The sequence below is a fragment of the Dysidea avara genome, chromosome 9 (assembly GCF_963678975.1).
Source record: "Dysidea avara chromosome 9, odDysAvar1.4, whole genome shotgun sequence".
Classification (NCBI taxonomy): domain Eukaryota; kingdom Metazoa; phylum Porifera; class Demospongiae; order Dictyoceratida; family Dysideidae; genus Dysidea; species Dysidea avara.
Genome location: NC_089280.1, coordinates 7,198,272 through 7,214,652, shown reverse-complemented (window position 1 = coordinate 7,214,652; position 16,381 = coordinate 7,198,272). Strand labels below are relative to the sequence as shown.

Sequence of the window (16,381 nt, the reverse complement as noted above, 5' to 3'; positions counted from 1 at the left end):
TACGACTCTTGTGCACTGCACCATAGCTAATCTATGGACAATAAGGCACCCGCACGTCGATGTTAGTATATGAATAGAATTGAGGGGAAATCCCGTTTAACGTTGCAGAAATCACGTGTTCCTGACCTTCACGCCCTACCAAGTACTGACGATGGAGGTAAACCCAGGTCCTATTCATTCAACAGGTAATGTAAAAGTGTTAATCATAGATCATTTATGTTGTAAAGTAATAGTGTAATATGGCATATTGGCTGCGCAATCAGCTATGAATTGATGGGCGGGGTCACTTGTAGCATAGAAATAAATTCTGCGTTTCCAGTCCTGGACTTGCAAGCATATTTGCATGTGGGCGGGCGGCCCATTAAGATTGGCAGCTTTTCCAGTCATTATTTACCTGGCACAACCATAAAAAGCTGTATAATTTATTTTATTTTAATTGCTTTTTAATGCAGACAAGGCTTGCATTAAAGGTCTATGCATGACTTAAGCTTGTACCTTTGTTTTTAAGTCGCAAAATTAGAATTTGTGTTGATTTGTGCTGACTTGATAGCAATGCTAACACGTGACACTGTTACAAGATGGCTTTTACTGAACCAGATGACAGCAGGGGCAGATCCAGAGTTTGGAAAGGGGGGTGCACATTGCTGAAATATTGAAGAGCAAAAAAAAAAGGTCACACCAATAATGGCTATCCTTTACCAATTGTATCACATATTTAACCCTTATTTATAGCTTCATAGGTAAGCTACACTGCCTCATGAATACTGTGACTGCTTTATTAGAGTGATTGACTACTCAGTACCTCGATCTTGTATGCAATTTGTTAAGGGGGGGGGGGGACGTGCCCCCACCCTCCTGTATCCACACTGGACAGCTTAAAGAGTGTGTAAGAGCTGTACTCTGGCAAATGTTTGGTAGTTTGAACACTGGCAATTTATCAATGTCTGTTTGAATTAGTGACTGATTTTCAGTGACCTGTCATAGAGGAACTTAAATCTATTCTGTACAACACTGCAGTGCAAGTGTGTCTGCAACTAATGGAAGAACGTTAGGTCTACCAGGCCACATTCAATTCTTTGGTCATTCTATGATTAGATTTGCAGGAGGCCTGTATGGAAGTTTTACATGGCATCAGACTACAAGGTGGATAAAAGGGATTGATTGATCAGTCCCAGTATAATTATGGTTTATTTCAGTGGTTTACTACATGCCAATAAGCAAACTATTGCTGCTAAAGCTACAGATAACCACACCTATACAGAACTAATGCATAAAGTCTGCGTTCTTTGACAATCTCTCGCATTGTAACTGTATTGAAGAAACTGCACCCTTAGAATATTTCAACTGTACAGTGCAATATGCATTGGTTGAATTACATAGTGCACTGTAGCTATGTGTTTAATGTTAGTTCTTTTGAAAGTACACTGATTGTTTAAATGTTTAGTTTAGAATGTAGTACATCTTGAGCTCTTGCTTGCTGGTCATCAGTACAATGTTGTTTGCTGTTCTTTGATGGATACCTAGTTGTGGCTTGGATGATTTTTGCAAAGTTTGTGTCTTATCGGAAATACAGTCATTTCATCCCCATACCACCATATACAGCATTGGTTTCAGAGCAATCCAATGCAAACTTTACACACGGTCCCTAGTGTGATAGTAGTTAATGATAATGGTAAATTGATATCTGGTATGGTCATGAATTACACAAGTATAAAATGGTAAGTATAGTGGATAATTGATACAATAAATCCAAGTTGCCATTTGCACTGCACACTTGGCATAGAAATCAAAACATAACTAGCTAAGCTGCTTCTCAACACAAAATATTTGCGAACTCCACTGACATGAGAGGGTGTGACCATAACATAGTTCACTTACCTCATGACCTACTACCTACTAGTGGTTTGTTTGTTAACAACAGCAGCCTCTTGTGGTAGCACACACATTCTTGTTATCATGTATGAGGCTAGGTTAACCAATTTACCACATTAGACTCCGACAAATTACAACCAATTGACAAATAAAGCCACACTGACAGTATCTATGGCGACTATCTAGCACAAGCAAAACACAAATGGATTTTAGAGCTTGTTACGTCACATTGGGAATTTGTACAGAGATATAATGTCATGTGAGTTACTTCCATTTCTAATCCCATTGCAAAATATACTGTATCTATGCTTGCAGCTTAGGTAAATCCATGTACATGTATGGAATATCAGGCCCGGCTTCCCTAATCCACAGAACGGAATGAAAAACTAAAACACAGAACAAGAAAATGTGTTATCAGGCCCTTATTGTTAATTTTATGTTTCAGATCAGAAAGATAGCCTAAACCAATTCAGGCAGGCAGCATTGCAGTCTTACATGTACCTGACTGTTTTATTAGAGTTAGCTGAATGCTCTATTAGAGCATTACTATTTATTATCAAGAAGTGAAATCGTTAAATTAAAGTCCTTTCTCCTGGCATTGTGGTTGGTCTTCAGCACATCTAGCTTTCCTTTCTCTGTGCCTAGCTATGTAAGCAAGTTTGTTTATACACTGTAACTTCTATACAATCATTAATGAAAATTAATAATGCAGTGAAAACTTGTAATAGTGACCAAATTTAGGCAATGAGACATTGCAATTGGGGGGGATCCTAAAAATCTTTGACACAGGTGCATGTACACTTCCTGGCTAATCATAATTCAGGCAAGTAGTTCACATCACAAAGAATTGGGGTTACAAAGAGAAGACACTTTCTCTAATAGAACACACGGTATGAACACACAGACAAATGAACATGCACCCAATTGGCCTGCCCATGCCTGCCCTATACCCATCAAATGTGCTACTATATACATTTTCAACAGTATACACTGTGAAACAATACCGGGGTGCTATGGACTTACATTGAGAAAAAAGTTGAGTTTTAAAACGTATGCACCAAAAAGGGAAAAAAGTTTTGTCACTGGTGGGATTTGAACCCTCACCATACACAGCTGTAACTACGACAACTTCAGGGAGGTGCTTTACCAGCTGAGCTGTTTAATTATCGGGTGATTAGCAATGGAATGCAACTGAAGTTTTCTCTACATCATGGCCTTCAAAGTGCTGTAGCCGATGAAGGAATGCTGGTAGAAGCTTGCAATAAACTTTGTGATATATGTAGCCAGATGGTGAACGTTTCATTTCACATGTGAATCATGTTGATACATGCATGGATTACTTTGTCAATAGCTGAAATGAAAAAATGTCACAAAAAGGTGGCACTGAGAAGAAAAAAGTTGTCATTGGTAGGAATAGAACTCTGGCCATGGGTTAATATAATAGTTCTATGCGCTAATGCTTTAGCTGTTTGTTTGTGGTTTTGACAGGAATGTAGCTCTAGTTTTCCTCTACTCCAATGTTTTCAACACTCTGTAGAGAGCAAACAAAAGTACGTATCAATTTGTTATAACAAACTTGGAGTTACCAGATGATGAGCACTTAATTTTGTTAAAGTTCCATTTTGATACGTGCTTTGGTTTTGTAATTAGCAGAATCACGAGGAAAGAATGCAGACAGACAGCAGCTTTTCAGCTATAATAGATTTGGGAATATTATGTGAAGAAACCAGTTTATGCTGTGTTGTATACCTCAAGTGCTCAGTAAACACTATTCCTAAAAAGTAGCGAAACAAGATGAATGATGGTATTACAGCATAGCCCAGTGGGAAAATCCCTACTGAACAAAATGATTGTTATAGCATGCCAATGTAGCTGAATGAAAAATTGAAAATCTTAAAAGGAGAATAGAGATTGCTGAAAAAAGAAGCCATGAAACAAGAAGGGATTGTTGGGGTGGTAATGTAAACCACAAATCCCTATTTTGACTCTATGTCATAGAGACAAGTCAAAATAGGAATTTGTGGTTTGCATTACCACCCCAGCGATCCCTTCTTGTTTCATGTTTTTTTCATCTAGTTTGTGTACTTTTTATTATAGTAATGGATTTGTATATTGATAATGATAATTGTTATAGATACGCATAGCAATTTACATTAGTGGCTGTCAAGTTCAGTGTAAGCTTTGTTGTTATCAGACACACTTGACTGCATTATTAGAGTATTTACCTGACTGCTCTTGTCTGTGGACAAGACTATACATGTGCATTACACATTCCTAATATTGAGCAGCTGTTGTCTTGCTACATGTGTCAAGACACTTAGTCATTGTAGTATCTTCATGCAGTGTTCTCATGAATACTAACCAGATGGTATATACTGAGCTAGCTACTTGTCACAAGACATGGAACTCTAACAAGGATATAATTATATTCAGTGATTCTGCATTTATCATTTCAACCAAGACCGTACACAATAAGAATCATATGCAGATTTTCCAGGGGTGCATGGACTACAATTGTTATGCTGAGAATGATTATGGTACACGGTAGATATAATGTCAGAAAAGTAATATCAAGAGTTTATAACCCTATACCATTATAAACTCTTGGTAATATAGTTTATGCAGAGTATGTTGTATTGTATCCATTAGGTATACCACATGAAATCTTTGCTGTGGGCATGTATGAATGCATACGGTTTCCTACAAACAATATGTGGCATCTACATTAATAAATTAGATCACAAGTATACAGAAAAGTTTGGAATTTAGGGACCATAGCATTAGAATATCAATAAAAGTACTGAAACAAGCTGGAGTAGTGCACGATATTAAATCACAGTAAAACAATAAGAAGTGTTATATCCCTACTGTGCATTTACATTATGGTATCTTGAGCACAGTAGGGATATAACACTTCGTATTGTTTTACTGTGATTTAATATCGTGCACTACTCCAGCTTGTTTCAGTACTTTTTATCGATGTGCTATGGTCCCTACTCTAGTTGAAAATTCCAGATTTTTCTGTGTACTTGTTTGTTAACTTTTTTGTAAATAATTATTATGACTGGTGAACCCATGCATATCGCATCTGAAATGGCACTGCGCACCCGAGCTATATCAATTATCATCTGAAAGTGAAATATCCATTACGTTTTGTTGTTAGCTATGTTCAACTATTACACAGCATTTCGGATCAAGTACTGTTTGAAAAGCACCTCTGCAGTCCATGCATACTGAAAGAAAGAAATGGCACTGCACACAATAAGTTATATCAATTATTGTCTGAAAAGTTTTTATTATTATATATATTTTTTATTCCATCCCTAATGGCACTCCCATTCTCCCCGATCTCATAAAGTAGCTAAACCTACACAGACCCTACAAGACACCGCATGGACCGCCAGCGTAGAGCAAGCAAGTTTCGTTCAGTGTCACTAAAAGATGGTTGACCAGTCAAGTTAGGTAAAAATCTACAACAAATGGTTTCTTCTAGAAGAGACAAGAATGGTTGAATCTTAGGATGCATCTCATTAGAAAATTCCATTTGCCAATAAATCCATGTGTAAATGCAGCATATACAGTTTGAGGATGGGTAACAGAAATGTCTGACAGCTGCTACAACTCTTTGATCCAAGATGTTACTTGCTTTTCTACAAAGGAGGCGACAAACAAAGGGGACCCCAGGAAATTTTATATTTTGAGATGCTAATTGAAGGCAATTTTGGGCTGTAATATTGTGTGCAAGGTGTTAGCTAGCTACCTGACCCTGAAATGTCAAAGTTAGGGATAAAACTGGACACCAACCAAAAGTAGTACCTCCATAATAGTGTTTAACTCTTCAACCATTTTGAGTTCATTAGTTAAATGACAAGCTGTAAGGAATGTTTCCAAAGTAGCTACAAAACCAAAGGCCCAAAGCTAAATATAACAGTAATTATTTTTAGAGGCATGCGAAGTGGACATACATGAAGTTGTTTTAGATGAAAGTCTACAAGACATGTTAGATAACTGTTGCTTCTATTAATTGTCAGTAGTAATGCATGTTGTTCACTACTTGTAGTTTTTAGCTGCATCAAGTTTATAAGTTTTTATTAAAAGGTGGTAAGACTCTGGCCTCACTGGTTGCACCTATTCTGATGCCCTTGAAACTTGGCACATGAATTCATCTATACACGCTCTTTGTACCCAGCTGCTTTTGGTAGTATAACCTTGCCACTTCACTTTTACTCTTATGCCCCTGCTAAGTTTGCTATGAAGTCGATAATTATTATGACCTTTTATTCATGTTAAAATTTGATTCAGAACTTTTGTCATGGCTACAGGGTATAAACCGCTTATGGGGAAAACTTGGAATTAAGTATGCACATAGGCAGTTACAAAGCTAAACCTAACAACTGCACAATCATGAGGAATGAGATACTCTAATAGAACAGTCACCGGGTTTTAAAAATATCAAAAAACCTATGAAGGTTTTACATACTGATCACTTTAACCACTGAACAACTGCATGCTATCATGGTTGCTCACCTCAGTTAATTATATGAAAAAGGTGATCCACACAAAAGCAGCTAAGCTATGAAAAAAGAGTACAGTCTTCCAAAGCCTAGGTGACAAAAGGTGTAACATCAAGGGTGGCAGCCAAGAAATGGATGTAGAATTATTAACATTCATTAGCCATTTCTTGGCCATCTCCTTTGATTTCACAATTTTTGCACCCATCCTTTCTTCATAGCTTAATTAGCTGTTTTGGGGTGAATTTTATTTCTTTTTGTACATTTTGTGTCACACAACACACATTTTTGCGGACTCTTAATAGGATACACATAGAATGTTCTAGAACTCCATTGGTAGATTTATGAAATTATAATCTTTACCATTAAATAGTAGAATTGTCACTTATAAAGTGGAAATTAAGTGAAGTGATAGCAGTTATTCAGCAGTAGGGATTCAGGTGTTCAGTATGGAGATTCCTGGTAAGGTATTTTGACATTTTTATGCACTTCATTATTACCCTTCGGTATCTGTTCTGTTAGAATATCTCGACCCCATGATTTTACACTTGTTGGGTTTCTGATTTTAACTCTGTAGCTGTTACTATGTACACAATTTCAAATTACTCTCAGAAGTGGTTTATCCTGCAGCCATGTCAACAGTTCAATCAGTTTAAAAATATTCATAGCACTGTGAATTTTTATCAGATTCTAAGTACATGATTCACTTTTATATGCTCTTCAAAGACAGTAAGAATTATGCATTTGTGTGAGATATGAGCAACCGAAGTTTCAATTTTTCCTTAGTTTTTTTTTCCATCTATGGAAGCTTAGATTTTTCTTTTTCACACTTTGCAAATATTCTCTTAAAATAAAGATGCTGGGCAGAAAATATTCCGATGCAAATTCAGCTCTTAGCTAATCTAAGGCTAATAGTAATTCATAATCCCAGCATGAAAGGACGGTGTTACGTTTAACTCAATACCATCTGCTGGAATTTTTCATTCCTTCCTCACAATGTCACTAGTATTTTTTAAAAATTGTTACAATGTCACTATAGTATTTTTTTTTAATTGTTACAATGTCACTACTAGTATTTTTTAAAAATATTATTGTTAATTTAAAAATGAAGTAGGGATCTATGCAACAAAACGTAGTGAAACAAGAGATGAATGATGGTATTACAGCATAGCTCAGTGGGAAAGTCCCTACTTTGGCACATTAGCTATAACAATTATTTCGCTCAATGCCAAAGTAGGGACTTTCCCACTGAGCTATGCTGTAATACCATCATTCATCTCTTGTTTCACTACTTTTTGTTGCATAGATCACTACTTCATTTAAAAAAAAAATTTTATACTAGTTTGCTTAGTTTTTTGTTGTAGCACAGCTAGCTACAAAGTAACTTGTGAATTCTATTAGAATATCATACGTGACTGTTGTATTAGAGTAATTGTTGTATTAAGTATATCTCAAGTCAGCTAAGAGGTGTGAATGCAGCTAGCTAGACCAATAAGAGGTGAGGTCATCTTGTTCATGCTTATATGACCATCCACATACATATGATCACTGTGATTTTGTGTAAATACATGCTTGTAGGAACTGATCGTCCTTCTTTAAGACACTTGTATAATCATGTGGTACCATCAATAGCAGACAAGTGGAGAGATCTTGGTGTGCAACTATTAGATCCTTCTCTAATAGACCAACGAGCATTGGAAGTGATTGCAGCAGATCACCCACATAGTGTTAAGGATTGTTGTAAAAAGATGTTTGAAAAATGGTTGACCACCCAACTGAATCCCAGCTGGAGTCAGTTGATAGAAGCTCTAAAAATTACTGACTTGTGTTATGTAGCCAGTCAGATAGAAGGCCATTTACAAGGTATGTACACATTCTTTGAAGGATACCACCTTTTTGCATATATAACCTTCCTGTGTGTTATCTATCCTATGGGCAAACATTACCCGTAGGATTTGATGCACTACATAAACATATAGTACTATATTGTTGAATTTGGAAATCAGTGTGCTTTGTGGCAACCCAATAGAAGAAAGCTGTATTGCTTCTATTCTCAGTACCAATCCTTTCTTTAGCTACAGTACGTATATGAATGAGTTGTGTTATATAACACTTCAGCATTTACAGTACTACACTGAGGGAAATGTTTTGAACTATAGTATGTTTCATTTTCAGCTGAAATTTGGCTCATTTGTAGTACTAATTGGAAAAATCAATTCATTCAAATGTTAGGTATTTCTTTTCTTATAGAATCCATATGAATATGTGGAACAGACTCATAATAGAGCCAAATATTATTGTCATCACAAATTGAGTAGACTGGTGTCATTTAATGTTTATTAGCTACATTCCATGTGTCATGTAGCCCAAGAAACCAGCACAGCACCACATCACTGTGTTTTTAACAAGAACAATAATGCAACTTTCCTGCCAAATTTAACTCCATGCTACTTTTATGAAGCAAGCCAATAGTTGCTATAGAATGCCCTCCACCATTGGTAGTCCACATAAAATATGAGTCCTGCAAAAATTTACTCAAACTACTATAAATTTGAATGTGCTACCAGATAGCGTTGAAATTCGGCACACTTAAGGTGGTTCCAAGGTAAATCTCAGTAACAAATTTGATATTAATAGTTAAGCTTGCAATCTAAATTTATAAAAGAAACACCTGCAGGACAAACTGCCTATAGGACTGAGTCCTATAGGACTTAGTCGAAACTCAGTATGTGAATCTTCTACCTATATCACAGCTACAACTACATGTTTGCCAATGAATCAGAGTAACAGAGACCAAATGTGTGTAAAAATGCAATTGAAACTCCCTCATACCATAGAATTGGGCTGTTAAGCACATGTGCTTATAAAACTTTCAGTAAAAGTGATACTATCTGTTAGGTGCATATGTCTAATTAATAATTAGCTATGGTGTATTTAACACTGAATTACTACATTGTATTAGAGTAGTTTGTGCTCATCATGCCAGTGTATAAGGATATTTGATTCCATTTTTTGAGTGAAATCCTTCATGATGAACAAGAATATTGCAATCTAGAAGGCTGGTTTGCTGTACACATAGTGAAGGGAGACATAACCACTCAAGGAAACATTAATTTTCCAACTTTTCTTCCCATGTGTAGCTCTGTCGCATGTAAGCCTCGCATTGGGCCATGTGCGCTTATCAGCCATGGTTAATCACAAGAAGTAATGTGTATGTGCTATTGTGCTTAACAAATAATATGAGCTTAGTAGACACATACACTTAACAGCTGTAGATCAGTTGCCCTATAGAACAGTAAACATCAAAAAAATATCTGGTTGTGCTAGATCCCTGCGCTGTTCTTGTAAGAAACGTGCAAAAAGGTTCCAAAAACCTAGCACTAAAATGTCCCATTTCTAGCTTGCAAGAATCTGCAATGTTGTATGTAAGACTCTTACATGGAACTTACATAACTCTTGCAAAGTAAGAATCTTGCACTGAAATGTTCCTTTTCCTTGAAAGAATCTTGGAAACATTGCAAGATATTTTTCCCTGGGATATAAATGCATTAAATTAAATACATGTATACCAACTTGTCTTTTTTCTTGATCACTACTGCTCTGCTATTCCTGTAGAAAGGAAAATAAGTCTGCATATACAATAAAAGTGATATCTAAACCAAAACAGCCAAGTTGTGAAAACAAGATGCTCCATCTCTCCAAAAATAGCCAAGTTGTCCAATCATCTTGTCCAATCAAAGATGGTGGCCAAGCAATGTTATAGCCAATAATTTTTTAATGATCACTGTCATCATTGACATTTCAGCCATTTCTTAGCTACCTCCACAACTCTTTTCACCTTGGGTATTGTTAACAGCACTCTATTTCACAGCCTGGGTGGTTTAGTTTAGATTAGTTCAACACAAACGTACATACTATATAATCTTGTAATGGAGCACTGTACATGTGTGCACCACATTCACAGCTAGTATGTATGTGATTATAAGTTATGTAAGAGAATGCATACAGCATGTGTATGTCACTTTTGGTATATTATGTAGAGCTTACTGTAGACAATTCCCCTCAACTTCACTTCAATGATAGCATGAGCAAATATCGTCAGTTACTGAAATGCAAATACGAATTATTAGATTTAGTTTCGATTGATGAAAACTTTAGCTGTTCAGCAACAGATTATTTCGATCTTACTCTAGTAAAGATTGATAGACAAGGAAGAACTACTTCAACAGAGAATAGAAGAGGTGACATCATTACTTTATCTGAAGCACTTGATGTAGAAGAAGAGAAAAAGAAAATTATTTTGATAAAAGGAGACCCCGGAATGGGCAAAACTACCCTTGCTATAAACGTTTGCAAATGCTGGGCAAATGATAGTTTGCTGCAAAATTATAAAGCAGTGACTCTGTTACCTTTGCGTGACCCAGAGATACAAGAAGCTAAAACCATTGGTGATTTGCTATTGATACCAGGTGATGAGATGAGACGGATGGTTCTTAATGAGATTGGGGAATACTTTGGTGATGGCATTTGTTTTATTCTTGAGGGATATGATGAATTACCTTCATCACTGCAAAAGTCTTCGCTGTTTACAAAATTGAAAGATTTTTTTCCCAAGTGTACTATTATCTATACATCTCGCCCTGGAGCTTGCAACAAGTTGGAAAGTGTTGCTTCGCAAATTATACAGATAGAAGGATTCAAGCAAGAATCAGTAGATGAATATATTTCAAACACATTTCAAGGCATCCATAATGGAGAACAATTAGTGTCACAGCTAAAATCACAGTTACAAAGAAATGTAACTTTGGAAAGAATGTTGCATGTTCCTATCAATGTAGCAATTGTGTGTTTAATATTCCTCCACTTTTCTTCACTACCAGAGACACTCACAGAATTATATACTTTATTGTGTTTACGTTTGATTCTTAGGCATATCACCACAAGAACTGCAAATCCGGCTCAGGTGGAGGCAATTTATTCATTGAATGACCTTCCAAAGGACATTGCTGAAAAATTTTCCCAGTTGTGCTTCATTGCATACAAGGGAATAGAATGTAACAGTACAATTTATTCTTCTCAACAGTTACAAAGTTTTAGTGTTTCCATAGATAAAATATGTGGTCTTGGACTCTTGATAGATGCTCCTAGTATTTCAGTTTATGGCAGGGAGAAGTCATACAACTTTCTTCATAAAACAGTACAAGAATTCTGTGCAGCATGGTACATTTCTAAATTATCAATTCAAGATCAAATTGAATGGGTACGCACTACCTGGGATAATAGTGTTAACACTTCCAACTATGCACTCTGGCCATGGTATCATTTTAACTGTGTAATGGTATTGAAGTTTTATTGTGGTATAACTGGACTACGTAGTAATGAAATATTATACTTATTGTTACCATATAAAATGATCAAATTACACTATAGCAGAAGAAACTTACCATTACTAATGCATTGTGTTTATGAGGCACAAAACGATGAGCTGTGCCAGGTAATTGGAGACCACTTTGATGGCAGATTTGATGTTACTGCAGATGTTTACATGCTCACCTATGAAACAATACCACATGTATTAGACTATTTCCTTACGCACTACAGAGGTGAACTATTACAAATTAATGCAAGCATACATACCAATTTTGAATTTCAAATGTTATGTGCAACATTGCAGAAAAGACTGTTCCTAAATGACAATGTCACTCTTTCACTTAATTCAATGTACTGCAAGATTACATCCCAGTCACTTTCTTACTTCACTACTTTGTTAACAATGCAGTATCCTATCATGGAACTCCAAATTAACTATATACAACTCCAATCTGACACCAATGCTATGAATTTTGTTCGTTATGTACATAAATCATTACTGACATTATCAGATGTGCAGTTGCTGTCACAAATATTTACAAGTAAAAGTACTCTCACCATTTTAGATATTAGTGGAACCCATATGAGTCCTGAAGGACAAGTCTGCTTTGGTAATCTTAGAAATGTAATGATTCGTGACCTAAGAATGGCACGTTGTAGTTTACATGCTGCAGGAGCAGATAGCATTGGTAAAATGTTGTATCACAACCCATCCATTATGTCTATTGATCTTAGTGGGAATGGCATTGAAGACAGTGGAGTGGAGAGGTTAGTGTATCATTTGAACAAGAGCAACAAACTACAACACCTTGCTTTAATGGGTAACGGTATCACTGCAGTTGGTGCTAACCACTTGAGAAAGCTGATAGCAACTGATCAACCAACACTCACCAGTATTGAGTTGTCAGGTAACTATCTGAAAGATGATGGAGCGTATACAATCTTATCATCACTGACAGTAACAATGGAACATATTGGATTGAGTAATATAAAGATGACATCATCGTCATGTCACATTGTTGCTACTACTCTACACAAAGTGAGGTCAATCAGTATTGCCATACCTGATCACTGTGAAGTGATCATTGCAGCAGCCATAGCTGCTACTACTACATTGAAAAAGCTTCATATTTCCCGTATAGATGAGCAAAGTTCAGCTCACAAAGAGGTGTATTATGCCATTGGCCAAAATAAGAGTATTGAGAAATTTAAGCTTGGCCGTACTCCTTTTTGCAATAAGTGGGTATCTGGTATGGTGTGTATACTAAAGCACAGTAAGTCACTTAGAGAAATGAATGTATATACTTGTTTGATAGTATCACATGAAGATTTACTCCCATTAGCTGATGTGCTGACACATAACAATACCATCAAAACATTAACCATTCAACATAATAAAATGACATGTAAGAGTGTAATGATTTTTTTAGAAAAACTAAAGCATAACAATGTCTTGGAAGAATTAACATTAGGAAGTGTTGATACAAGGGATTATGAGTCTAACCAATTCTTTAATGATGTAGAAAAATATGTCAAAGACATTAATCAAGCTAGAAGAACAGCAGGTATATCCTGTCAACTTAAAGTAATTTTTTAATCACATTTTGTTCCAGTTGGTACGTTTAGATTAAAGTGCATCACTTAAGTAACATGGTTGTTGCAGGCATAGTAGACATCATGAGATGTATGTGTGTTTCACAGTTCCATAATAATTCTTCTAGTGTGATGTTTATAATTCTGGTGATATATCTGTGATATTATATAAAGTGTTCTACTTTAGTTAAAGTTACCATTCTATTAGAGTAGTTAATTTTTGTGTCATTATTAGTGTATTTATCCTGCCCAAACTATGTGTTCAGAGTAAAACAATTTGTTCAGTTGGAAGCCATTGCTTAATGTAGTGCTGTGAACCTGCAGAGTTAACTAAAACCAGTTATTGGAATGTGAATAATTGGATATTTACCAGTTATTGTCTGATTGTAAAGGGCAATTGGAAACAGTGGAAATGGAAACTGGAAACAGGAAGTAGAAATGAAAAACGGAAATGGTCAAATTGTCATATAAATGTACCCTAGAATAAAATCCTTTTTTAGTGGCCACCTCTTAAAGACCACCTCTGTACAAAGACCACATTGTATTTAGATCTCGAAGATGGCCAAGGACCACTTTGTGGTCAAAGACCATGGTAATATTTGGTAAACTTTAAACATGTATTTCATGACTCATATCAATGCCATCTCTTTGTCCACACTTCACTCAAGTCATATACCATCATCGCTTAGTTTGTACCAGCATAGATAATACTACCATCATCGATAGTACATGGCCGTAGCCAGATTTTTGTCTGGGTAGGTTCTTTTAGAAAAAAAGTGGACCTTTTTATGACATGATTCAGATTAAATTATGGTGTGCACACCCAGCATGTGAAGCATGCTGAAACTAGGGAGGTCTGGGGGCATGCTTACCCCAGGAATTGTTTGAAAATAGATGCTAAAAGGTTGAATTTAGTGGCATTTCAGGCAATAAAAATAACACTTTTTTAGGCAAGCTGAAGAGTAGACCAGCTGTATGGATGATATCTGGAAAATATCTCTACTGCTACTGTAATTATACCATCTGCACATGCATGTGTCTAAATATAATATATTGGAATGTCACAGTGATAAGAATGGAAAAGATTGAGCACTCTCCCATGATCAACAGGGGAATAGGAGCAGAACAAAGGGTGTCTTAAACAATGAAATTTACACATTGCATGGAGTTGAAATGTGGATGCTATTCGTGGACTCTGTATGGAGGGTCTTGTCCACCATAATCATATATTTTAATGAAAGCTTGGTTTAGACAATCTATATGTAAAGAAAATGTAATTGTGACTGTTCTATTAGAGTGATTGTTCTATTAGAGTGGTTGACTGTTCTATTAAAGTATCTCGATCTTGCATTGCATTTAATACAAGCACTGAATGAGTTACTCAGAGTACTTAATTTAGCTTCTTATTGGTATTATCTAGTAAACTGTAGCTAATGGACTTTTGCTCCTGAAAATTTGGACTTGTATGCTAAAATTGTGGAGTTTTTGATTAAATTATGGACCTTTTTGCTAAAATTGTGGACCTTTTTACTGAAATTGGGGATCTTTTTTTTCCAAGAGGGCGGTTCTTCAGAACCCACAGGCCTGTGGTACCAGAATGTGTCATACAAATATATTCCATGCAAGTGAAATGTAGCTAGTACACTATATAATATACTGTATCGAAGAAAAAAAAGAGGTCTCATAGGAGATAATGACCTTAAGACTCTAGTTTATGCTGTTCTGTTTTGATAAAGTGGCTGGCCCACTGGAAGCCTTAGGGTGGTACCAAAGTGACCATCAACATTCTGTCTTACAATAGCAGTTATTACAATCACATATTTACACATGCTTGGAGGCTATGTTATGATGTTAACACTTATCAGCAAGGGTAATTAATATTTTGTGGTTTACCAAGTGGGCGGGCAAAACCAGTTTAAAGGCTTCTTAGATAATAATTGGCTTGACCTAGACAATATTGGTATACCGGTTTTTCTATACCATATATTGTTTCATGATGGCTTCCTGACTAGGCTTGCGCCAATTATGCCGGCATAATTTCGAGCATAATAGGCTAGCAAAAGCATCAAGTATTCAGCAGTATGCCAGCATAATAGGACGATATTCAAGAATTTTAATTAAAACGTGCAATGCACGTACCAAAAACACTTCACAACATGAACACACTGCACATTATTGCTACATTTCATATCAAAAACTATGCAGTGTTATTATTTTCACTACTTGACTGATTATTCACACTTTATGGAAATAATATCGAGATACTCTAATAGAGCAGTCACTTACTTTAATACAGATGCAGATATACTCTAATAAACAGTCAGCTCTCAAGCATAGTCTTGATTTTGAGAGCATAATTTTGACCATAATAGGCTGGATTTTTGAGCACTGCTCAAAACCATAATAGGCAATTTTCATAGCATAATTGACTCGAACCTATTCCTGACAATGAATTTTTGAAGTGTCGATTTCAGTTCTCAAGTAGTGTGTAGCCAACATTCAATGGGATTTCCTGAAACCCTTTGTGTACACCCCTGAGTAGAAATAATGTGCTTACTCATGCAAAACCCTTACACTGTGAAAAAAGAGGGATATAAGATGGTATTTCAAGTGGCTTATTGAATACAAAAAAGCTTGGTATAACCTGTATTATACTAACAATCCCGTGTTAAACATACTGAAACCATATATGTGATAGTATAGTGTGGGAATTATATCAGATATAAGCTATTCCAAGTATTGTGGTAATTAAACTGAAACCATACATGCAATAGTATAGTATGCATTATACTAAAGTATAACATGAGTATAATACAGGATTTATATTAAGGCTTATTTGTATTCAATAAGCCACTGGAAATACCATCTTATATCCCACCTTTTTCACAGTGTTAAGAATATAATTTGTTACTAAGTGTATATAAATGCCATACAAGCATTGCACTCAACTGTGATAGACCTAATGTGCATCACTTTCCAATGTGGGATAGAAGTACAAGTTTTGAAAAAAAAATTTTTGAGCTTAATAATTATAA

General features: G+C 35.8%; 2 protein-coding genes across 2 annotated transcripts in view; both read left to right on the top strand.

Moving 5' to 3' along the window:
- LOC136265338 (U4/U6 small nuclear ribonucleoprotein Prp4-like) overlaps positions 1-16,381 on the top strand; it is a 98,087-nt gene that overhangs the window by 20,257 nt on the left and 61,449 nt on the right. The window lies entirely within an intron of this gene.
- Positions 114-13,496, top strand: LOC136265336 (protein NLRC3-like). Its single transcript, XM_066060133.1, has 4 exons — positions 114-185; positions 7,962-8,246; positions 10,424-13,318; positions 13,367-13,496. The coding sequence occupies exons 1-4, from the start codon at positions 152-154 to the stop codon at positions 13,396-13,398; spliced, it is 3,246 nt and encodes a 1,081-aa protein (XP_065916205.1). The 5' UTR covers positions 114-151; the 3' UTR covers positions 13,399-13,496.

What these genes read in the sequence shown, in the direction of transcription:
- LOC136265336 (XM_066060133.1), top strand. Translation starts at nt 152, where the DNA reads ATGGAGGTAAACCCAGGTCCTATTCATTCAACAG. An exon ending in AGGTCCTATTCATTCAACAG is followed by an intron (nt 186 to 7,961) that starts GTAATGTAAAAG and finishes ACATGCTTGTAG; the next exon opens with GAACTGATCGTCCTTCTTTA. An exon ending in GATAGAAGGCCATTTACAAG is followed by an intron (nt 8,247 to 10,423) that starts GTATGTACACAT and finishes TATATTATGTAG; the next exon opens with AGCTTACTGTAGACAATTCC.